General features: G+C 36.7%; 1 protein-coding gene across 4 annotated transcripts in view; it reads right to left on the reverse strand.

The window, feature by feature from the left end:
* LOC145478335 (myoferlin-like) overlaps positions 1-25967 on the reverse strand; it is a 56842-nt gene extending 30875 nt beyond the window's left edge. Inside the window, exons 1-22 of one of the 4 annotated variants that reach the window (XM_081456316.1) lie at positions 25722-25967; positions 24710-24765; positions 24454-24545; positions 17409-17514; positions 16735-16922; positions 15911-15974; positions 15367-15498; positions 14511-14573; positions 14281-14331; positions 13547-13577; positions 12553-12617; positions 10505-10585; positions 7385-7435; positions 6799-6845; positions 6222-6304; positions 5008-5057; positions 4523-4576; positions 3041-3109; positions 2871-2914; positions 2161-2237; positions 1244-1344; positions 416-529 (exon numbers count right to left, since the gene is read on the reverse strand). In XM_081456316.1, coding sequence (XP_081312442.1) covers positions 416-529; positions 1244-1344; positions 2161-2237; positions 2871-2914; positions 3041-3109; positions 4523-4576; positions 5008-5057; positions 6222-6304; positions 6799-6845; positions 7385-7435; positions 10505-10585; positions 12553-12617; positions 13547-13577; positions 14281-14331; positions 14511-14573; positions 15367-15498; positions 15911-15974; positions 16735-16922; positions 17409-17514; positions 24454-24545; positions 24710-24765; positions 25722-25818 — 1716 coding nt within the window. In that variant the 5' untranslated portion in view covers positions 25819-25967. Of the gene's footprint in view, positions 1-415; positions 530-1243; positions 1345-2160; positions 2238-2870; positions 2915-3040; positions 3110-4522; positions 4577-5007; positions 5058-6221; positions 6305-6798; positions 6846-7384; positions 7436-10504; positions 10586-12552; positions 12618-13546; positions 13578-14280; positions 14332-14510; positions 14574-15366; positions 15499-15910; positions 15975-16734; positions 16923-17408; positions 17515-24453; positions 24546-24709; positions 24766-24935; positions 25623-25721 lie in introns of those variants that run through there. The other 3 variants (XM_081456317.1, XM_081456318.1, XM_081456319.1) reach the window with 3 other exon arrangements.
* Positions 25968-26493: the final 526 nt, after the last annotated feature.

Below are 26493 nucleotides of genomic sequence, written 5' to 3' on the forward strand. Positions count from 1 at the left end.
GAAGTACAATGTACGTGATGATCACCGCAGTGTCATGTTTCTAACCACATGTATCCTTGAAAAAATTGTTTCCTATTTACTGAAGTTTGGATAGTAAAGAGAAATGTTCAAAATGTTCTTGTTTACGGTGGTCAATGCGCTTAGCCACACCTAGCTACAGTTGTAGTTCACAGTCGTGCTACTTAAACTGAAAGAAACAAATATATCAACTAAACATAATTGGCTTAAAAATCCCAACTGGCAGGAGGCAGACCAGTTGGCTATTTACAAGCATGACCAGGAGTTGAACTAGGGTCTACAGAGAAACAACTTCAGCTAGTGGTCCGGCGCCCTCACCACTCGGCCACGCTGCCTCCTCCTCCTGTAGCACCTTTGAATGGGCAAGAATAGTAATAACTCAGTACTATTACTGCACCTGCACACGAATAATCTCATGACTCTGAAGATCCTCAGCAGGTTCCTTTGATGAAGGCCCCAGTTTAGTTTCCAGCTCTACCAATACTCTCCCTCTGTAAGCAACTCCCTCACCCTAAAATATGATAACATCAATTTTGCAAAATACACCAAACAAAAAAGGTATTGTAATAAACATTGACAGGATTGCACACTAAAATAGCTACAACCTTGGTCACAAGGGTTAGAAAACGTTACCCTGCACACATTTTGCCCCTACCAAACCCTGTGCAATGTTGACAAAATACTTATATTTAACACAAGTCTGCATTTTACCATTTTCCAACATTGAAAGGGGGAAAGGGCGTGATGTCACTTATTCTGTAGGTATTACGGTCATGATTTCGTGTTTTTTTGCACATTTTCCAACACAATTTGGCCATGGTTGAAGCTCAGTTAAAAGACAAAAACTCCGTAGAGTGTGAAGTTGGGGTAACATCCACACTTTAAGCACAAGCTTTGTATTGATTTCTGTGGACATATGGTGAATAGAGCAAGTGTTAAAACTTGTTTTGCGCCTAGGTGGAAAGACTTGGAACAGAGTTACAATGCCTTACCTGAGTACACAGCATGTGCATGATGGCTTTGGCCAAATAAACTGTAGCTCAACATCTCGATCATGAATGATTAAGAAATGGAAATTGTGCATCGTGTTCCAAAGATTACAATGCATCATGCGTAGTAAGTGCATCAAGTTGGGTGATGTTTTCTTAGATTAATGCTGGTGGATACCGCAAGTGGACCACAATACATTTAAGTGAAGTAAATGAAAGGGTTTTTCTACACTTACAATTCCCATATTTAAGTCATCATATTCATCTGGTAGGTCAGAGTACTCTCTTGTTGAGCCATAAAAGTTGACGTAACAAGGACCAAACATGGGTAGGAAGCCTGGATATAATCAGAATCAGAACAAAACATTTCAACTAAGAGTCCGCCATAAGGGACGGACCATTATTTTTTGAGGAGGTGGGGTTATTCGGACAATTTCCAAAAACAAAAACTTCTGGAAAAAAAGAATGCAAGGGGAGCCTCCCCCCTCCCCCCCCCCCCCGTCAAAAAAACAATGATCTGTCCCTAAGCAAAGAAATTTAATATCATACTCAGGTGATTCTTTGGTTGCAACCTCCACACTTACAGTTTATCTGATCAGTCTACACAGCCTGAACTTTTTGCAAACAGAATTATATCAAACAACACCTACAACACTGTCCAATCGATCGAGATGCATCCTGACCTGCTTAGAAATTCACTCACAGAGCTTATTCAATTCATTGGGAATGGATGCGAACCAGAAAAGAAACAACTGCACACCTTTTTCAAATAGACTAGTACACATCATGTCCTACATCTCTTAAGAGTATATGTGTATATAAGACCCCAATGTTACCCTTAAAAAAACAAGGAGTCCTAGGGAAACTAAGGTTATATTTCCCTGTGAAGCTACAATGAGTGACAGAAGTGTTGGAAAACATTTTTCGAGTGTCTTAGACACATTTTCTCCCATACTTGGGTGCCCAGGGGTGTCAGAGAATTAATGCTATATGCTGATGCATTTGAAGGAGAATAAGGGGTAAGTACATGTACAAGTATTGAGAATAACCTTTTATAAATGTCTCGGCTACTTTTGTTGCCCACTGCAGCCATTAAATGATCACTGTTCATCCCTTAGTTTAAAACACTTCAGAGAATACAACGTATGCTTACCATCATCACCCTGTCCTGAGATAGCAGATATTGGCATGTAAGCTGTACCAATACAGTCATCAGCTGTTAATCGATCCCTGAGATCAAATACAACATGGACATGGAAAATAAGTCACATTGACAATAGAACTTTTCATGGTTTCTGACACCATCTCACTTGTGGGGCAAACACAAAAAAATGCAGTAAATGTACAGGAAAAGTTAAACATTTGAATATCCCCATAAGTTCACAGTGATTGATGTTTAGAGTGTTTCATGAGTTACAAGGAACATATAATCCACAGAAGATTTTGTTAATAAATTTCAAGATTTACTGTCAGGCAAGGAATTGCAATTTAAATTTTTATGAAAATGTGATCTATCAGATCTTTTACATAATAACTTTCATTTTTAATTTATAAATACCTAAGAACTCGAATTTTCCGCAAGTTGTTTGACATTAGGTTCTCCATCTTTGCCATGCATTTCCTGTAGTTTTTGCCATGTTTGCTCCCCAAATAACATGGTGTCAGAAACCGTGAAAAGGTCTATTAGTGTCTACATATAAAAGTGTTGAATAAATTTTACCAGTTGCAAAATATGGCCTGAAAAACAGGACCTCAAGGTAAAGCTAACAATCTCGATATGCACCCATGAACATCTCACACTGATACAAATGCTATAAAATTAGTCCTGTAGACTCCTAACATAGAGACTATGCAAAACCTTACCAGTCAAATATTTGTAGTTTGAGCCTTTCACACATGGATGGGAACTACAAAAAAGATCAATAACATTAAGCCATGTTGTCAATGTTCCCTACATCTAACTTTCGTGACTCTGCCAATTAAGGTATTATTGTTAACCAGAAAATCTATCTAAGTTTATTTGGGAAACTCACCTTGAATAGTACATTGAGTTCTGTGTTAAACTCAGGGTGATCTGAATTGTAATGTACTCTTGTCTTTGCCTGTGAAATAAGATTCACTCTCAACTTTAATGTACAGATAACAACAACCACCTAAGAGAAGCCAGTTGTAAGAGCCTTCTCTTCTGTGAAGCACACAATTCCTGGACACAGTAGGGAATTACCTCCTCCCTCTAACAAAACCACTTCTGAAAGTGAAGAATGATCATCGCAGTTAATTTTCCAATTTAAGCAATTGGAAAGAAGAAGCCTGAAAAAATCAGGGCTTCAACGGGATTCGAACCCGTGACCTCCGCGATACCGGTGCGATGCTCTACCAACTGAGCTAAGAAGCCGCACATTGGGAGCGAGGTCAATTTAATAGTTGAGTTCATATCTTCCCGTGAGGAGTGAAATGATGTGAAGTTTATATGAAATAATTCATATATGAACTGCAGTTGTAGATGAAAGTGAAGAATGATCATCGCAGTTAATTTTCCAATTTAAGCAATTGGAAAGAAGAAGCCTGAAAAAATCAGGGCTTCAACGGGATTCGAACCCGCGACCTCCGTGATACCGGATAAAATTAACTGCGATGATCATTCTTCACTTTCATCTACAACCGCAGTTCATAGATGAATTATTTCATATAAACTTCACATCATTTCACTCCTCACGGGAAGATATGAACTCAACTATTAAATTGACCTCACTCCCAATGTGCGGCTTCTTAGCTCAGTTGGTAGAGCATCGCACCGGTATCGCGGAGGTCACGGGTTCGAATCCCGTTGAAGCCCTGATTTTTTCAGGCTTCTTCTTTCCAATTGCTTAAATTGGAAAATTAACTGCGATGATCATTCTTCACTTTCATCTACAACCGCAGTTCATATATGAATTATTTCATATAAACTTCACATCAAAACCACTTCTCCCCAACACCATCCCTCAATAAATCATGGATGTGCCTCTTTTTACTTGGTAAAATTTGTTTCATATCAAAAGTAAATTCAATTAAGGTGGATGACAATAGTTTCCACCTCTTCCTGTCCCTTATACTTTGATGGTCAATACTACCATTCTTGGTCATATGATCCTACAATAATGGTACCATACAAATGGCCAATCATTAGTAAACAAGGTATGGTTATTATTTTTATATATTAACAGGGAACCATACCAACAGTTCTCCCTGTTAATTTATTGACAGGAAATTAACAAAGTTTTAATTTTAGCTTTAAGTGCTTATACAGCTGTGGCTAAAAACGCAAGCTTGCTAAACCCCATACAATACAATTTGAACAGTGATAAGCATGATAAGGTGCATCTGTTTGCAAAGTTTCAAAACATTCTGTCTAGGGGGTTCAGAGCCACCTTAAATGTTCGAAACTACATAATTATTTTCTAATAGTTATTTGCGTGACCAATTGTTCTCTAAAGTAACAAAAGAAAACAAGAACATAAACCAACAATGTTCACCTTTCGTCCAGCAAAATTAAAGACAAGATAGGGATCTACAAGTTCCTTCTGGTCCTACAAAAAAAAAAAAAAGAACAATCACATTGTTAAACTGATTGAGCGGATAGATCCAGTACTGACCAGCAGTATTTGAGGTAATGTGGGCAGTTTCATAGGTCGCTCTCATTCATTTCTTCCAGTTGGCAATTTTGCACCCCTTCTCTTCCAGCCATGTAAGTATGGTTGTGTCAGAATAAGCATTTATGATTCAACATTATTTCGACCCCCAAAATACTGTAAGATTATCATGGTGCGTCAAAGAAACAAATGAATCCTTGCCCAGGTTGGATTCAACCATGATCCAAATCTTGGACCATATATCCTGTTCCAGATCCCTCCAAATTAAAAGGGAAGCAGCCATATGTTTTTTCACTGCACCCTACGACCTTAAAGGAACCAAATCTTAATTATGCTGATTATGTTGTAGCAAAATTAATGCAACTTACCTCTTTAACGTGAAAAATTTTTTTGACTCCTTCAAAGAACCCGGAGTCCACTAGGATAGATAACAACAAAATCCCAGTCAGCCTTACAATTTGCAAGAAACAAAGGATGACAAAATTTTGTGGCAATGTTCATCCTTTTATCAATAAAAATACACAGTCAAATGCTAATTAAGGAATGGTTAAAAAAGGTCAGAATCAGGCTTTTAGCCAGGATTTGAAAAGTGGGCATCCACAATGTGCTATAGGGTCTGCTTAAATGAACAATTTATAAGGCAGCATATGAAAAATAAAATGATTTTCTTTAATAAGTGGCCATCCACAGGACACCTTGGATGCCCATCTGGCTAAAAATCTGGTCGGAATACTACACTGTTTGGCATTCACTTATTACAGTCGAACCTGTATAAAATGGCCCTGTATTAAGTGGCCACCCTCTATTAAGCGGCAAGTTTTCAAAGTCCCAATTTTTCGCTCGACATGCAAATGCTGAATTTTTTACCTGTATTACATGTAGGTGGCCACCTCTATTAAGCAGCCACGGCCACTCTGTAGGAGTCCTATGTTTGTCTTTCTTTGTTATTTTACCTGTAGTAAGTGGCCACCCTTGAATATAAACTAAGCCACATGTAATTTTATGCGGTATTTTATTGTGTTTAAAATGCGATCCATTATCACTATAAATAAGTAACATGTATAAAGCTACTGTAAGCTGGTAATCAACTGTTTAGTGTCATTAACGCTTTCCAGATGTCCGCAATGTGTTGAAGTACAGTACCATATCATGAGACCACGCCCAGTGAGTACTTTTAGTGATCCTGTTTTAAGCGGCCACTTGTATTAAGAGGCCAGTTCCTCAAGTCCCAAGGGTGGCTGTTATATAAAGGTTTGACCGTATGACAAATTGCGAGTGCAATTTAAAAGGATATTCAAACATCATGAGAAGTGTAATTCCTTAATAGCTTGAGTATTCACATGATTACTCACTTATCACATGACTGAAAAATTACAGATGCTTTAATTTGCAATGCAGCACAAATTAAAAATAACTAAATAAATAAATAAATTGGCCTGCTCTCAGCCAGTCACAATGAAAAAATTTCTCCATCATATATTTAAGAGTTTAACCATCTTTGGAAACCTTGCACAACCTTTATGCAAACAAACAAGACCTATCCATGATAAAAACCATAAACATCTGATAATGCAGTACTCACTTTGAGGGATATCTTCAGCTCTGTATACTTTCAGTGAGAAGACAGCTGGGCGCAGCATCACACCTGAAGGCTGCAGCAAATTTCTGAAACAATCATGCATAAGTGTGGTTGTTTAAAAACATGTATTGAATTTACAATGCCTAGACCTGGAATCCCAGACATATGAGGAAAGAGTTTATTACAATAATAAAATATGTATTTAAATAGACCAGTTGACTGACTGACTTCATGCCTGTTTTGATAGCACAGTACAATTGACTGAGACTTCTATTGTTATTCTGCTGAGGTTGGATACTCCTGTAGTCCTAGTCTACTGTAGGTTATCCTCAGCTTTATCTTAGTCAGTTTGTCCCAACACACAATAAATGACAAAAGAGAGGCATCATGAGCAAATAAAACCACAACACAGGACAATATCCAGATTCTTTAGATCCAGAGTATATGCACTAGCAATTGCTCCACCATGCCTCCAACATGAGTATGCATTTGACAAGGTATTAAATTACAAAAATTATGCCATGAGGTCACCCACAGTTGTACATGTCCAGAAGTTAACTAGACACTTAAAAGTACTCACGACTCAATGTCATCAGTGTCATCCTCAGTTACACTTTTAGAGGTAGACTACAAAAAAAATAAACAATCATTATTTTTAATCCAAGGAGAGGTTGTATTGTATGTGCCTGGATAAGACAACTAGGACTCCAAACACATCATGGAACTGGGTAGGTACTTGAAATGCGAGTTAAATTTACAATCTTGGTCAGAAGAGTTGGAAAAAAATCACTCTATACACATTTTGCCCCTCCCCACCCCTTTGCAATGTTGACAAAACACTTTCATCTGACACAAGTTTGCATTTTACCATTTTCCAACATTGAAAGGGGGAATGTGGATGTTGACACTTATTCTGTAGGCATTATGATTATGATTTCACGTTTTTGGCATTTTCCAACACAATTTGTCCATGATTGTAGGTCTCTGAGTCATCTTTGGAAGTTGTTCAGTTTCAAGTCCTGCATGACCATCACTAACATTGATATGATGAACATTTAAATTTTCACTCAGAAAGGGTTGATGGGTTTTAAAACCTAATAAGAAATAATGTCTGGTTGATACAAACTACTCTGTCAGTAATAATCCAGGTATCAAAATCTACTCACTGGGGCTTCATCTCCAGGACCTAGGACCATAACAGTGACTTTGACATAACCCTGGAAAAAATTGATACTGAAAATAAGACATGTATTAAGACATAGGAATAACACTGAAGAAAAAGAAACAAAAAAGTGGATGCCAAGAAAAGAGGGATGTTGCAAGTATAACAAGAAGAGAATGGGAAACCAAATAATAAAAACCCCAGAACTGACCAAAACATGCAGGTACAGGCAGCTATTGGTGAAAAGGAATCAAACATTTAATACAATTTATTTAACTATATTTAGCACTTTGACTCAAAACAAATTATACATTTTATTAACATTGTCTGCTGGATTAATTTCTAACCCTCAAACAGTGCACCAGAAGTTAACAATATTATTTTCAACAATTTAATAGTTTAATTCTATCTAAGAATATTATTACTTTAAGTGTCCTTTACGGTAATATAGAAACTACCTCTATTTAATACCGACATACTAAGAATTTCAATTGATTTATAATGATACTGACACTTAATTGTTCTCATAAGTGATCTTTATTTTACTGTTAATGTTGGATCATATTACAATGAAACATGGCAGGAAAACAGCAAAAAGTATGTGGGAAAACACACTTCAATTAAAAACTAATCTCTAAATCTTTTTCAAAGTCCAAACACAACTTTATAATTGTACATGTATGTACAAATAGTAGAAATAGCTCAGTAATTGTATATGAGAGTTACTTTGCAAATCCATTCATGTGATTACCTACATTATTTTTTAATTGTTAACCAACGATACATTAAGTCACATTTGGAGCACTAAAGTTCAGAATTTTTAAATGTAAGCATCCATTTTACTTAATGAATAAATTAATTCTTAACTTATAAGACTCTTGCACAATACAATTAAGTATCCTTTAACGTTGTTTACATGAGGAAGATCAGCATTATTATCTCACATTACAAGACCCTGACATGTGTCAAAAAAACTTTAACAAAGAACAAGTTAAGGTGATTATATTTTTTTTCTACATAAATTCAATACGTTAAACATAATGAACCTGCTAGTTAGCATTAGTATTAAATAACATAATGCTTTAACTTTGCCCTAAATGTTTCTGCAAATATATGGATGCAGTCAAAAATTAGAAATCTTTAGATCTGAAGACGACCACAAGGATAACTGAGATTTTTATAATATGTCCACATACACACACTGATCAATGCACTAGCTACCATGTCATCTTGCAACCCAGTCAACTTGTTCCTCCATGTCATCAACAAAAATATTTCTAGCAAAAGTGTCTCCTCAAGATGACATGTTTTTCAAAGGCGAGTTGTCTATAGTTCTTTGACCTTATTTTCTATGAAAAGCAAACATTATGGTGCAAAACTTATTATAAACTTCTCCTCAACTTTGTTGCCAAATCTAAAGATCTCTGAAGACATCCAAATTGGACTGACTGTGTCTGGTAACCATTTACAAAATAAAATACATGTATGTATTTATGCATTATGTGAAAGTTTAGACAGTCCATAACAACTATCTTTAATGGCATTTTACATTAGCAATTGTTCTTTTTTATTGCGTCTTAATAATCAACATTTCCTTAATTTAAAGTACAAATATTGGTATGCATAATTAATGTCCTTGTACCACATAATTACTTATTTTCCTCTAATTAAAGACTTCGGTACTGATTGCAGTATTATTATCATATTTTTATTATTGAAAACATCATTTTTGCAACATGCCCTTTAAAATTTGTTCTTGCTCACATTAAGTATAACACACCTATGACATCACAATGTCAATCATCCAATATGTTTACTTAATCTCTTCAGTCATTATGTCAAATTGTTATCTTGGTTTACAATTTTTTCTTATCTTTGTACTTTTTACAAAATACAAAACAGGTATTAAAAAAAAAAGATATTAACTAAAACAAAATATTTTTTTACATGTTAACTGGGATAAATTATGTAAAACAAATTATTTTTTTATAGTAAATAATTTTTCATTTATAAACATTTCCATAGATTTCCCAGCACTTGTGGACAACCATCTTCAGGGCATGTCTTTCAAATACAACTGCGTTTTCAATTATACAGGCTTAAGCTGGACACTGCATTAATTTGCCCAAAGAAAGGGCTGAAAATGTTATTTTCTCTGTATTTATTGCATCTTAATTGACAAAGTTTTAGTTCTGAACAAGAACTCCGAAATTTTATATCTTAAGTGCATTTTAAATGAGCAAGTAAACATTATTTCAAAATTAGTACAAGGAACAAACATACCTCTGAATCAGTGTTCAAAAAGCCTTCGAAAAAAGCTTTTTTATATAAAATATTATGTCATTTCAACTAGTAATCTTTAAAAAAGGTCTTTTTGATACATATAGAGCATAAACTGTGAACTTCATATTTAAACCACTTTAATTTCCATTTATCAAGACTTCCTGAATTAGTTTCAGAATGAGGAAGGAAAAGTTTTTTCAGCTTTAAAATTTGGATAATTTATGAGTTATGCTACACTAGGTAAAGTCTGCATGCGAGCCAAGTGGCCCATCAGGCTGGAGCTTATCCCAGTTTCTGTAGCATGAAGCGACTAGGAGTATTTCTACTCCCCCCTGGATGGGATGCTAGTCCATCGCAGGGTTACCCCCAGCATTAAGTTTGCTGGTACCCATTTACACACCTGGGTGGAGAGAGGCACTGTGAGAGTAAAGTGTCTTGCCCAAGAACACAACACAATGTCCCCGGCCAGGGCTGGAACCCGGACCCCTTGATCCGGAGACGAGCGCACTAACCATGAGGCCACCGCACCTAGATCTTACTTGTATTAAGTTAATTTAAATTTTAATCACTATTCATAAGTATATAATATGTAAATGATTTTATGTAAAATTAGGGAGGACCATATTGTAAACTACTGGGCAACCAGTAAATTATGTTACCCTCGTTAAATAAAGTCTTTTATTATTATTATTATTATTATTATTATTATTATTGTAGCAAAATTCAGTTAAAAAGATTTAAACTTTTCACTGTCATGTAATGCTGTTTTAACTGTTCAGCTGGCTAGTCAAGGGGTGTCAGATTACAAAAACCATGATAAAGTAACTAGTAAGATATTTACTGCTGGAATTCCGCCCATTTTTCTGCCAGATGCTCCTCGTGACTTCCCTGTGTTGGACGTCTCATCGTCTTCGTCCTCATCCTGATATTTTAATTAGGCACTTACATAATAAGTAAAAGTATACTACAACAACTTTTTTCACCTTTCACTCTACAGACATTTCTACAACACACCCATCTTTATAACTTGAGATAAAATAAGTCAAAGTGCCTTTGATGCAACTGCAGCTGCATGGATTTATAAACAATTATTATAGCTGTCGTCTCAATTAAATAGAATTTGGTGCAAAAGATATTGAATCTAAATCCAATCACTGTAATCAAAATAAACTTCATCAAAGACATATATGACTATTGTACATACATCAAACCACGCAAGATTGTGATGCAGTTCCTTCACTGATCACCACTTGGTGTTCACACAGAGAATGCATGCACATAGATCCAATTCAAATGCCCCACAATCATAGCATTTACTAATTTAATAAAATTACTAACATATTAGTAGTGCTTTGCTAGACTCAATCATTTAGTTATGCTAAGACATAAGAAGTATAGTCGGTGATCTGGAGTAAAAGACATTAAACTTGACACAACCAGATCAATCATCAAGATTACAAGCATTAAGCCTACATTTTCAGGCTTTTCCCTTCTGCAAATCAACTGTGGATGGTGTGTTTCAACAGCAAAATGTCTGATTCCAGAAGATATCCATACTGACCCAAAGGAGGATTATTGGTAATTCAGAGGGGGAAAGGTCCCGAAACACAAAATATTTGAAGGAAAGTATGAACCAAAACTGGAAATGATGGGGGAGGGTTCATACCAAGACAACCTTCTTGGGAGAGGTATGGATATTTTCTGGAACAATACAATTGGCAAGAGCAAGATTAAATAACAATCAGATAACTCCCTCTGAGGTTCTATGAACTTTGATAGCTTTTGGAATTCATTCAACTATCAGCCAATGATAGTCTGAGCCTGTAGAGCAACTTTTATAAATGGTTATGCCAAGATGGGCTTCATTGACATTCCACTGTATAATTCCACTACTCTTTATAATATTAATAACAATTTTACCATAATTATAATCTGTATCTTTCAACTATACTTACAAAGTCTGACATAACAACTACCAAAATTAACACATTAAAATCACAGATTAAACTTAATTTCCCTGCTGCATTTTCATAACATTATACATGTACATGTACAAAATAGTAAGGATCTAAAATTGTTTTGTATTCTCTTCCCATGAGTGCAACGTTATTTTCCATTTAAAAATACAAACTACTGCAAAGGACACAAACATTTTGCATCATTAACAAAGAACTACATGTCACACACTAGAATTGGCTGGAAAGACTGTTTCACAATCACTTGCAGTAAGTATAGTCACATAATAATTTATTAATATGATGCCTACTGCTTTCAACCAATTTTAATTAGTACACAATATAATTTTCAATTGGTAATCTCAACTTTGACATCATGCTTAGTCAACACTGACTATAACTACAACATTATTTGAGGTCACATGCTATCGTGAGACAGTAAATATCAATTTAAAATAAAGTTAACTTTGAATTGCAGTGCTACTCAGTTCTACCAGATGTGAAAATTGCCTCAACAATTAATCTAACTGCTTAAGGGCGCTCTACAAAATTTACACAGAGGATGCTTAGCTACTACAGTATGCGTTACTCCAGTCACTAGCTGAAGGACATTTTCCCTGTCCAACCTGTCATTCAATGTAATCACCTGACAATTAGCCAATGAAGTGCCAGGATGGTTGACTAGAGGATAATTTAATTTGTCCTCAAGGTATGCATGACATATTGACAAAGGCACATGCCAGATAACTGTCAAGCAAGAAAACTACCAAGCATGCCAGATAATTGCCAAGCATAACGTACAATGCAGTACCAACTGTTAATGTACAATTTAGTGTACTCTTTGTATCTTGATCTGCACTATAAATAAGTTTGCTAGAATATGGCAAAACTCACGAGGTATCACTTCCATAATGTCTTTCCAAGTTGCTCTTACCTTAACCCCAGCCATCTTGTCATCAGGATCAGTAAGTAAAACCCATTTCCGTACAACAGCATGAGCTGTAACAACAAGTGAGATAACATTTGTTTAATTGTTTCTCTGAAATGACTGTGACAAGCTCATTTACATGTATCAAATTTTATTGGTTTGAATAACGTTATATATCATGACCATTTCCTCTGGTGCTTCAAGAGGAATCCCCCTGTGATCAAGTCAGTAACTATTAAATTAAATACAATAACAATACAGAATACTCATGAAGGTGCCCACAGAGATGCATAATGTCATGAAACTTCACCCCTTGAGGGAAAAGCAGAGGACCAATTGGGCAGAATTCAGACAGACTGTATACACTGTACAATGGAACCCTATTAACAAATACCTTTGGGTCATACATGTTAAATTGTGACTGTATTGAATCAAAGGGTTCTAAAATTAAGGTAATGACTTCAGTGAGCTTTTTCTTCACGCCAAAAAAGTGGCATCAAAAGAGTGGTTATAAGGTGGTGTTCTATTGTATTTACCACTGACAGTATTATATAGGTATTATATTTCTTAAAGGAGCTCGGTCATGGTATTTTGCCCATGAACAAAATTACCTTTTCATTGAAGGAAACCTGAAAATAGTAGTTTACTACGATAGAAAAACACCAAAGATATAATAATAATAAACCCTTAAAGGAACAAGGACGGTTGAAGATGGAGAAGATTAACACGGATTAGAAAGCCCGAACTTGGAAAATTTAGACTAAATTTCTCTAGGTGCGGAAACTGTGATGCACATGTGGCTCCTTTAATTTCAACACATTCCAGTGGCAGGATGTTTTGGCTTCATTGGTCTTCTCACTGAGTTCTTAAGTCATCTAATATGACCTAAAAAACCAGTATGTATTCACAAAATGATTTCAATGGACTTCAATCACCTCATCATGACAACATTCCTGTAAGAAAAGTGTGATCATCAAATCTCTCACTCCACAGTACTTACCTGGCTCATCATAGAAAAAGCCAATATCACTCTGAAAAGGAGACCCAAAAGTAATCATTTACAGAATGCTGAATCACACAATGTTCTCATATAAAGTACAGTTACAAAGAGGTAAATCTGAATCTGATTATGTCCCTTTCTACTCTTTTCCTGGAACAATTCATTGATCCATAAAACACCTATATCACTGACACGTTGGAACACTGGCATTTTTAATAACCCTCTCTCTCACTCTTACCTTCAGTGTTATTTAGAAACTTCAGGCAAAATGCATTGAATGTAAGGAGTTCAGATTCACTGTGCTATCCAAACATTGAAATGTGTAGTTCCAGAAAATATCCACACCTCCCCCATGGAAGGGGGAACCTTGTCCCAGTCCGTCTACAGGGGGGAAGACCCCCACCCCTCTGGAAATTCCAATTAAGCTTCATAGATTTCTTTTAATTGTTTCGGTTTTACAGAGCCCTCCACCCCTAGGAAATTCCAATCTCCTATGTGGGGGGAGTATGGATGATGTCCAGTGATTTTAGGGCTGACTTTTTTTCTGTTGCCAAGACAACACTAGAAAGGTTGTATAAAGGAAAGGGCAAATGCCTTTGTTTTATACTGTAAATATATTAATTTACACTGTCCATTTTTTAAAAACTGTACAAGACAAAAACTACCTTATCACTGGAAATGAGGACTTTGCTTATTAAAATAACCTGCAAAAAACCACCATGTAATTGCTTTACCTTGAAGTATCCAATCATGGCATTAGCCCTCAGTTTCCTTGAATTAAACACCTGTTCAAAACCAAATCCCACAATAATCAAAATTAACTTCAAGAAGACTAATAGACTATGAATACATCATTAATAAAATTCTCGTTAGTATTTATTATTACTAATAATTATTAAACTACATCATTGCTAATATGTTAATAATAATTATTCAGTTTCCTAAGGTAATTATTTTTACTTACCTCAAAGCTGATAATTTCGTCAAACAGCTCTAATGGTGACATTTGAAAATTAAAGAAGAAAGTCTACAAGATGAGAGAAATAAGAAGTTGACAGGCAGTGTTAAGGAATTGAAAACTAATCTAATGGAGGTGTTTCACTAAATATTATTTTACCAAGTACATGACAAGGAAAATTGTAATGATATATCATAATTTAATGTCAAAAAAAAAATGTCAAATGTTGTTGTTTATAGTGGACAGAGCGGGACTTGAACCCACAACCTCCAGATTTCAAGTCCGGCACCCAAATGTATGCGTGTACATTCAGAAGGCATGGTTAATGGTCTTAAATTGGGCAAGGTCAACTCTTATGGATAGATAAATGGGTACAAATAAACAAGGTAGCTTGTTATACCTCCCAACTCAAATACATTTTTTGATTAGAAGAGACTGTGTCAAGCATCATGGGTAAAAACTCACTAACTTCCCAGGGTGAACTGAAAACTCACTAACTCCCTAGGGTAACAATGTTCAACATAAGAATGTTTGACTCGCATGTGATCAGGTTGTGCACCTTGACAATGCTTCAAATTTGTCTGCCAGCATCAAGCAAATAATTTTTCCCAGTTTGTTCTATTTTCGAGTTGGGAGGTATAACAAAAGACATATTATTACTGACTGCCACTATGGGAAACAGTGAGTTTTGTTTCCCCTCAACCAACTGTTTCCCTTGAAAAGATGCTCCATACTAACTGCTCATAGGAAAAGTCTACATGCAAGCCAAGTGGCCCATCAGGCTGGAGCCTATCTTTGTTTCTGGGATAACCTACATGTTGCTAACATAATTCCATTAACCTAGCAATATTTTGCAGCTCACCTCATCAAAGAAGGGCTTGTTTGTTGAGTGCTTGACTTTAGTCTGGCGAGTGTGGTTAGCCACTGTGCATCTGACAACTGGACTAATGTTAGAGCCAGAGAGCTGCCGACCTTCGATGATTCGTACACGAACCTGAAACAGTTCAACATTTACTACGTACAGTTATACAAAGCTGGTTTTATGTTGGTTGGCTTAAACTACTGAGTGAAGATATGCATGTATTTAAGGTTTACATAGGATGTATATCTGTAGCTCTACCAGTTATTACCCAATGTATGCTGTATTAGAGCTAAAACTATAAACACCACCACAACTCGACCTGGTTGCAAATTCAGCAAACACCACAAGCTTGTTATTATAAGAAAATACCAGAACAACATCGTAAGAGGCCCACATGTAGTCATGCCATACAGCATCTGTCTGTGAGTAGTTTACCATATACTGATTCTATACTGATGGCAATTACAGCTACAATGTATGCATCTTGATAAGTTAAATATGAATAAAAGACTTCAATCATCAATTTTATACTTTATGTCCACACCTGAAAATCCTGGGGTTTATTTGACAACTTGTGCCTTGCAGTTCTCCTTCTCCTGCGCTTTTTTCTGTCAAAAGAATTAAAGAAAATATTTATTACTGAATACTTGAAATCAATTGAATCTGAATTGTAATATATAAATCAGTGATTAAAACCACTTGGAATAATGTTCCTGTTACCCTGGCCCCAAGCTGCATGTTGGTTGAATTACTTGCCTGATTTTAACCAAAGTTATGAAACTACAGGGGTTCAGTGGTTGCACCATTATAAAATATTTATCACATGGTGCTAATTAATCTAAAGCAATGCTTTTGAAATGCATACATTTCCATTCCCACCAATGTTTAAAAGAGGCTGACATCTTTCATCTTTCTTTTTGCATCTGACATCTTAACACTGACATCTTATGGATGAAAGTGCACAAAGAGATGCATCTGCTCTCTTTCCTCCCACTAATGTGATGCTCCAGAAAATATCTATACCTTCCTCATGGAAGGGATTTCGTCTAGGACCCCCCTGACCACACCGCTCTGGAAACTCCAATTAAGCTTGAGTTCATACATTTCTTTAGAGTTTTTGGTATTATGGTACTCCTCTCAGCCCCAGGAAATTCCAGTCCGTTCTGTGGGGGGAGTATATGTATGGTCCATATTTTCTGTAACTGTGCACTGAACTATCCCAAAGGTAATTGTCAAACAATTAAATTATAAATTCAAGGCTCAAGCTGCCTAGAAGATGAGACGCAGCTAACATACACTGTACAGGTACTTATAGGAAGTCTGATCATTAGTTTTTTAAAAAATCCATGAAAACAACAATTCAGTTACCTGACTGCCTCACTCACACCCGCAGCACCACCTCCCTCCAACTTGTCCATGCCTCCCTCTTCTTCTTCCAGTCCAAATTCATCATCTAGTTCTGCACCCAAATCAGTTTCATCCGTTGCTGTTATTTCCCCCTCCACACTCTTACCTGGTTTGGGAGGAATATACTCCAAGCGGAGAGACAGCTTGGCCTGTGTAAAAGTACAACACCAAAAAATAAAAAAAGTGCAGGTTGTAGGAGTTCCTCGTGGTTCTGATGACTGGCAATATTCATTATAACAAGCAAGCTATTTGGACTTGTAACCAACTGGACTCTCTTTTGCTAGACAGTGCTACTATACTCTCACTATTTAAATGCCCCTCTCAAGAATGAACAATACTTAAAATGGAGTTAACACATATTAGGTAACTATTACATACACGCAAACTCAAACTAATAAGCCATGCTACATGTATAGTCTTAGATAGGAATTATTTAACAAAACAATTAGCCCTAATAATTGTCCCAGAATATACCAATATGGGAGTTCAAGACTTCCTTTAAGCATTCTATTAAAGACGACGGGAAGGAAATCCAGGTACATAACAACTGACACAGCTTAAAATCTTTATGCATCCTCTGGTAAGAATAAACCTAAGATATCTAACATTGCTAAGCAACTTACAGCTATACTGACCTGTGTCATTCTGTTACTGCCATCCAAAAGATTGACATCAGCTTGCATGGTATGACTGCTATCCTTTACAAGGTCTTTCAGGGGGACGGTGGCTGTGCCAAGTAGCCTTTAAAAGAAACAAATTATTATATCCCTGGGAGCTCTAAATCTAATGAGGATTGCATCTAACGAAGCATACCAAATGAAATCCAACACTCCATACTTCCAGAAAATTTACTTATTAGCCAAGCACATTCTTTCAGAAACATACTGTAAGCCATAAAACTACCAGAAAATCTTCAAAAGTGACTTGCGGGATCATTATGGATAGTGCCTGGTCTAATACTTTTGAGAATATTGGACCAGCACTCAGGGATCCATATTGGTTTCTTCACCAAGTCATCATGCCAGATGACATACTTGCCCAGGCAAAATTTTACTTGCCTGTTCAATGGGAAAGAATGGCAACAGAATGGCATGTAAATGGAAAGTTTGCTTAGTTCCGGAATGGAAAGTTTTCTTTTTTATTGTTGTCATGTGACCAGTCTCCCAGTGCATCACGTCTGTAGTTGCAGCTGTTGGCAGGCACCAAAGGTATAAATGAAAACCAAGGACTCCGCCACTGGCATGAAGGCTGAATGAAATGCTTTTGCTCTTCTTGCTCATATTTGGCTTGTTTTTCCGAGGTGCTAATATTGCTAAACTTCATGTCCCGAAAGAGATCAAAACAGCTGATGCAATCATGCCACCTGTTTTCATGGACAGTACAGAGCATCAGCAGTTGACAAAATGAAAATTGAGCCTGCAGTGATTTCAATCCTGGAGAAAGTAGGCACCTTAAGATACCAGGACGGGATGAGCTAAGGACGGCTACCGGAAGTAAATTTACTCAACCGGGCATGCGTACAAGAACTCTCAACTCATCTCTGCTGTCCTCATCTCGTCGAGGACACCATTTTGTCCGACTAGCCGTTGTATCGAAAACGCGAGTATTTTGCTCTTGTTTTGCCCTGACAAATGTTCCAGTCAATCTTATTTTCACTTATATGATAAAAATGTTTATAAGGTTCAAATTTTTCATGATTGTACATGTAGTGTAGAATACTAAGATACAAAAAAACTGTGAATAAAAATATTCCTCGTCTGTTCGTTTGTGTTTCAGTCACTGTTAATTCAGTCGCTCTCACGAGTGTGCAAGCTCAAAACGAAATACAAACTGTATACATTGAGAATACATCAGTGTAAGTACAGTCAATAAAATGTTGTGAGAATGAATGCCATGGAAGCATCTATCGAGCAAATAAAATACACATTTTCAAACTGATGTTTAGTACTGCTTTTACCAGTTGGTAAAACGCAGTTAATGGAACATGACACCCCTTGAGGGTTAGGCTGTTTACGTTTGTCACGCAATCCAGCAGGATAAACAATAGTATAATACTGAATGCTCAATTCATGAATGAACGTTTCCCTTATTCTAGCAGTTTGCACAAACACTATTCATGTCTGTATTTTAGCTTCTATCTTGTGGTATAATCTAGCAAAATATCTTAGCTTCTCCTAGATTGGCCCATATATTTGTTAGCTCCATTCATTGCTAACAAGTTCGCCATGTTGTGTCTATTTAGCTCTTTGTACAGCTGTACCTACTGGTCAAACTTTGAAATACTGTCTTGCTATATAAATCTCAATACACTGTCCGATCCAGCCTGTGCTGTGGTGGGGAGATAAGAAAGGCTCTGCCAATACTCTTGCTCTATTCCCACGTTAGTGGGGGAATAAGTGAGGCTTTTAGTTTGTGCACCTATCATGAAGTCGCGTAAAACCTGCCACAGGGCTGCGTCCCCCTCAATTACACCATATTGTTGTTTGCATATTTTGTTGTGCTACCTTTTACCTGGTTGCAGTACATCTACTCTTAGTTTGAATAACAGAATAGTGACATTAATTGCTGTCTTTTATACTACCCGGAACTTGATGCAACGTTTGCTTTATTTTTATAATGCTTGCTACAATCACAGATGGGACCCACGAAAGTTTCCCGCGTCCACTAGCGTTCCCATCCTTGTATCTAAACGTCCCTAGTCACTTCATCTATGATGACGGACCAAAATGATGATTTTATTGTGACAGAAAGCTTCATATCTTTCTCTGTTTTCTTAAAGTTCCAAGTGGATGACAAGTGGTCAGAATTTAGGAATTCACAAGAAAACTTAAGAAATGGTAGAGTCAAAGGAAACTTGTCCAGTGGATGACTTTTCACACTGTTTTAGTTGTCCATGATTTTTTAGTCCTCATGGACGACCAGATGACTGCAAATATGGATTCCTGAGCACAGGAGCAATCTGATTGGTTGATTTTAGTTATTGGCTCTCTGAACTACATCCAACTTAGTTGTATAATTAATATCAATTAGAGCTGCTCATTCAACTTGTCAGGATTTTCTGTGGGGATAAGCTGGTAATCAAATAAGTATTAAAAGACCCTGGCAAATTTGATTACCTTAGGAAACTAATTAGCATCCTCCTTATGATTTCTCTCATCAATATATATGGGTGCAGACATCTACTATTCCCTTTGTTTCATGTGGAAATGGTGACATTTACACAGGTACAAAGCGCCATTGCTGACCAAGTTCCAGTATCCTGCGGACTCTACAATCCAGGGACCAATTGTAATCCAATTGTTTGGTTGACAATGTCATCTATGCCAACTCTCCCAGATTATCCAGAAGTCTCCCAGATACAGACTTAATATCCAGGTCTCCTGTATGGGTCACCAAATGTCGCGGCTTCTAAAGAAAGTGATTCTGCCCGCCTGGTTTGACCACCTAGAAGAACGTTTATCCTATAAAAACGTTCAGTTCAAAAAGTTTTACCCTGCTGTGAAAACCTGTTGCCCTCCTGGTGAAAATTAAACCTTGGCGAAACCTCTGATCTTGTGAGAGAAATGATCTCAAAACCTTACTGCCAAAATTGGCTATCACCACTGAGTCCATGGCTCTATAGTACTTCATTCAAACTCCTCCTGGAAAAGTACACGTACAGCATTAGAACTGTAGTCCTCTTCAGTGCACTGTAGTGCCCTTCAGAACAAGAATACCAAGTTTGGAAGACCAATAAGAATAGAAAGAAAATGGCGAATGACAAGACTTTTGCCTGTCATCCCAGCTGAACTCATCGCCAAAATTTAAGCAAAATGTAAAGCATTTGGGTAATGCATTATTATTAGCAACAGCGCTTTGCAGACGTCACTATTTCCATGTGAAACAAAGCTAGGACATACATGTAGTAGACTTCTGCCCACAGGCTAGTAAATATAAGGACAAGATTTTCTCATGTATTGTTATTGAAATTTGGCATTGCTTACAAGTCTAATCACTTATTGAAGGTTTGGTCAGTCTAAGGTAAATAATTTTTCATGCAGCCTCACAATGTTCTTGCAAGACAAGTTACCTGCACTGTGCAAGAAAACTTCTCTAACACAAATGCATAGAACATTTTTGGTGCAATAAGTCTTGTTCTTGAACCAGGATTGCTTGATCCGGAGTTGAGTGCACTAACCATCAGGGCTCAAAGTTAATGACCAACTGGTCCCATATGCAACTAGATTTTTGGCTGTGCACCTAAAAAAATCATGTGTGGTCGCACCACCACACCTTGAACGCCAAAGTACAGCACAACTTCTCTAGTACTTACTCACCTGACCATACTAATGTACTCCGATTGATAAATATAAATATAAACATAGATATAACACAACCAGGTGCCAAATAATAAAGTTGCACCATTTTCTTTTCATCAGTGTGTGTTCTATTTGTCATCTTTAAGCCTATCTCCGAACTCGAACGTTCATTTCTTCCCCACGTTCTGTGTTGTAAACAACTCTGCTAACAAATGGAGGTCATAGTGCCAGGCGGTCCTAGCGGAAAGCGTGGAAACTAGGGATGAGAATTAAATCATGTGCTCGTTCTTCGTGAACAACAGTTACAGAACACTGCATTTTGTAAAGAAAGCTTTGTTTTCACTTGTCTGACACACAAAAATGGCCAGTGTTTTCGGAACAGGCTGGTCCACAAATTCTATGGCCTGAAAGCAAGCCAAATGAGCAAAGTTTGTGCTAGTTCTCACAAATACCCAGATGTTGAAAAAATCAAGAATCTTCATGAACGGAATTTCGAAGGTGAGGCAAACAACAAGTAATCAGATAGTGAGGATACTAAACGAAGCAACTTCAGTAGTTAATATGTAAGCTTAACTCTTGTGTGATTCCTTTATTTGTTTTCGTTGTGTTCAATACTACTAGAATAGGCCTATATGGCAACATGAAGCCTGAGTTGCTCTTTTGGAGCGTTAAGTATTCTTTTGGAGTAGGTGCTCCAAGTATTTGAAGCTGTGCGCTTAAAATTTTTAACTCTGTGCCTAAAATTTCGGTACTGCACCTAAAAATTTACACTTGGTCGTACAAGTGCTCCTAAAGCCAAAAATAAACTTTGAGCCCTGACCATGAGGTCACCACAGCATATATGTGCCTTAAAATAATTCTTATTATTCATACAATCATGGTAATGAAATAATATTGGACGATAGAAAACACAATATATTGTCAGACTTACACTTGTTCACAAAACCAACTGGGCCATTTTATTAAATTTCTAGGGTGCAATCACTCTGTAATCATACTATGTTATGTATATTTAAAATAAAATGTTGTCATAAATTACCCCTTGCAACTGATTATCAAACTTCACCAAAGAAATTAGGATAATTAACTGAGATTAAAATTTATCTAGTACATGTCACACTAAGGAAAAGCAAGAGAGTACATGTAACTCATAACTAATGCAGTATGAGCAGGAAAGCAAGAAATCAACATATGCATAACTGGAAATTTGAACCTTTTAGAATCTCTAGACTAAATTATGATCATTGGCTTATTTCTTTTGGTTAAGAACACAAAATCTTGTCTGAATAAACAGAAAGTTCCAGATGCCCATTGTCGTGGTTTAAGATTTTGCAGACCAGTTTGATTTTTGTTTCCCAATGTTTCAGGTTGCGGTATCAAATATGAGACAAAAAATGAAAAATCAAAATCAAACTGTTTTGAAAAATAATTTTAAATGAAAAATATTTCGGTAAATTCAAACTATAAAAGGTGATAATAATTCAAGCCAAGTGACATGTAATTACCCACTATCATGAAAGTAATTCATTACAGTTACTTTACAGTAAATTATAAAAAGAAACAAACCAGAGAAAAAACAACTGTCATTTTCAGCTGGCATGTAGAATTGGCAAGAGACAGATTTCTAAAAACATACCAGCTACGAAAAAAATTAATCTGAAACAATAAACATTTCTGTCTTGTATCACTAGAGTACATACAGAAAAGTTGCCCTTGGCAAGTTGAAAATTTAAAACACCAAAGTGACAGGATTTACATTTATATGAAAAGAAAAATTATGAGCAAATTAAATATTCATTTGAAACTTGTTTTGGCATCCTATCAAGTCTGGTTATTATGGCAAAAATTGTGAGAGTTTTTTGAAGAAAATAAGCATTTTGACACCTGTCACATTATATTTTATTCAAACAGAATATTAATTTTAATCTTAAACAACGAGTCTTGGAACAAATTAGTGCAATATTGTTTTCTTTTCCAATATATGGGCAATTTTCTAGCAAAAGAGATTTTAAAAAGTATCATTTTGACAATTTTAACAACGTGTTCTTCTTCGTAAAAGTTTTGTTAATTATGATCTGTGGTTTATGAACGGGTCATACATATGTCAATTGATAACAGCAAAATATGCGAGGGTACAATCATCTTGAAAGCTGGTCAGTTTGAATGATGTACGCTAATTCATAAAAATAGCAATCAAAATTTGTCGCGAAAAAGGTTTAGGGTCTTTTGAACGACAATCAAAAAAAAAATTGTTACCGCTGATGTGATAATTCCGAATTAAAAATTCAGAGAATTTAAAGACATCGGCGGCATAAATAATACAAAACTGAAAATATGCTAATTTTAAGTCTTGTTGCATGACGGAAAAGCAAATCGCCTAGGAGATAGATTTAAAAGACTGAAAAAACTAAGACCGTGATTAAGTCGACAGTGAATGGCAAAATACTCCAAAGTTTAATGTTTAAACCATCGCTCAAGACCGAATAGTTAACCCAAATTTGTTTGAGTTATGAAGACCATGACTTAACGTTAAATTTTAACCCTTTTAGCCGGATAAGTAACTTGTAAATTTATTCGATTTTTGCCTTGTTTGCAAACAGTGCGAATTACACAGGAAGAACTTGCCATGTTTATCTCGCTAAAATAAAATTATGACTGAAGAACAGCGCGCTGCCCTTACAGCAACACAAACCTTCTAACAAAGTCACTGTTAGCTTAAAATAGTTTTAACAAATCGAAAAAATCTTCGCCTCACGCAATCCCATAACCTCCCCAACGGCGCGGGTTTTTCCGCGAAATACTCGTCTATAAATAGAAACAATGGTTTAAAGTGGCTCGTCCCTTCTTTGGCTTCTTGTGGCATTAATCGCCTTTGTAGCGATTGTTTTGGCCGGAAAATAGACACAAACAAAATAAATGCAACTACACCCTAAAATCGCGACATCGACCTATGCCACTTCAGTTTGTGATCGATGCAAAAACTGACTCGCTAAGACGATTTGCTGTTCAAGCCGACTTCGAACAACAAAAAGAATTTTCATAAAACTACAAGCTTCAAATGAAGATTTGTCGCAATACACAAAGCCCAAGATTTTTACCAGTTAATATACTGTCTTCATCTAAATTAATATAGATCACAAAATATCGAAGTCGGTTAAATTTTTCACTGAAATACATACGTTAAATATACCGAAGATAATATCAAATTAGCTCAGAGAGGTTCGGTAAAGTTTAGGGTACCCAAAGAGCTGTAAAATTACAATTGCAACGCCCAGCGATGTCATTCGATAACATAGAAGAAAAACGGAAGAACCACAAAAACTAAATTAGAAGTAAGCTTACAGGAATAGAGTTTGAATGATGTTATAAATTACGAGCTTACCGATTCCTGCCAATACGCTCCCAATCTTTGACATGAACTACTAAATTTTCCTCCACAGAAAGCGCCTGTGTGCCTAAATCCCATTCGAATTTCTAGAGAAGATAAGCAAAAAAATATTTTCAGAGTCTGTAAAAAGGTTTTGCCCTTGAGGAAAAGCCTGTAAACCATTAAGACTAAGCTAACTATAAATGACATATTAGCGGTTCTGCCGCGCGTAGAGTAAACGAAATGGCTAGCCGAAGATTGTTAAGTTTACCTCGTTCCAGACTGGGTTTAATTCATCTTTTATCACCTCGGTCTTTTTCTTGACCCCTAGAAAATTAAATGAAAAAAAGGAAAAAAATGCAGTTAAACTTTAAAGGCCGACATTATTTTAACACAACCGTTTCTCGCCCGCCCCACCTCGGGCAATAAAAATTCTCGCGCATTGAAGCACGCAAAATTCAAGCTACACTCAGACCAACTACACATCAAATACAAACCCTGAAATGTGAGCACTACATAAGGGTCGCTCTTCCCAATCGTCTCTACGTTGGGCAGATTTACTGCGCTGCTTACAGCAACCCGAAGCATGGTGGCTATATTGTTTTGATTTTGACTTCTTGAGCTTCATTCATTCATTCAACCGCCATCATGCGACATGTTGTCCTGGGATCAGATAGAGCGCTTCTTGCATGACGGGAACAACAAAGAAAACTGCATAACTTAGCATAAATTATTCATTAATGATGACAGCCGTATATTAATAATTTATGTTTGAACACCTTTGATAATGAGATTGTTAAAAGTGAAACGCAAATAAATTACTAAGTACTAGAGCAGATCTTTCGGGAAAATTTAAGAGTATCAGAATCGGTCGCGACAGCCCTGCGCGCCCAATATAAACACCGTTCTCGTCAATTATATATTTAATACTCTCGTCCGCCCATCATTCCAACAACTTGGTCACTTTAATCAAATTTTCTTTCCTTTCTATGACTTTCCTTCTTCGGTAAAGGTCTAAAACAAGAAAACTGCAAAATCCTTGGGTACAATTCATCGTTCTGTGACCAACTATAATTAGCAGTAGAATTTACTCTGAATTTGTGGGTTCAAGAGCCCGTTTTGACTTATTCTGCCCGCTAAAAAACGCACGCAATAGTATGCAATGATTATGAGCTGAATTAAAGCAAATAACCAGCCCGCGTATACTCCACAATCTAACCTAAACATGGAAATGAACTAATAAACAAGCTCTTACAAACCAAATACATCGTGCGTGGACATACCTTGAAACGACAGCGATGCATACGGGTCGCTTAGTCCTTTCTTCTCAACATTGGGGAGGTTTGTAGCTTTAATCTCCAGCACTCTGAGGAAAGGCATCTTGGCTCGACTAAACTTGAGCTTATGTGTTCAAAAGTAGCTCGTAAACCATGAAAACAGCAAAAAAGCTAGCCAAACCGAACTGAACCAACACCCAAGATCCCACCGAAGGTTTTATAAACCCTCGGAACGTGCGGATATCGCCTTCACGGTCTATTGCATTTTTGTCACGTTAATTGTGCCCACATGAATGACCCCGGAATTGGAACTCAATACAGTATTTTTAAAATAAAAATCACGAACCGTGACTATTGAAACCTTTTCAAGTGTGTCACACACGGTTTAGCCGATCGCCAAAGGAGAACGTCGCTACTGAAGGTGTCGTGTATCCCATGTCTTAGCAATTTCCAAATTTTCAAAATGGTTTTAACTGGCCCTCCACCTAACCTAACCTAGCCTGTAGCCTGCGAACGCAGACGTGTATCCGGCGCATGAAACAAGAGCCCAAAAATCCGGATTCTCTATCTGGCAGGCTACCCTTCACCAGACTCCTGCTTGTTTTCTTTGCTACATTTTTTACAGGATTAAAAACGGCAGCTGACCACTTGCAAAAAAGTCAATAACGCGTGAAAAAGTCAAGGTAATGCACAGTCTCTGCGTGCCCCTCCCTAGCTTTTTCTGTTATTTTCTCCGAACGCGAAGACCGCGGCGCTTAGTTTAACCCCGCAGGACTTG

This window comes from Orbicella franksi, chromosome 2, assembly GCF_964199315.1.
Source record: "Orbicella franksi chromosome 2, jaOrbFran1.1, whole genome shotgun sequence".
NCBI lineage: Eukaryota > Metazoa > Cnidaria > Anthozoa > Scleractinia > Merulinidae > Orbicella > Orbicella franksi.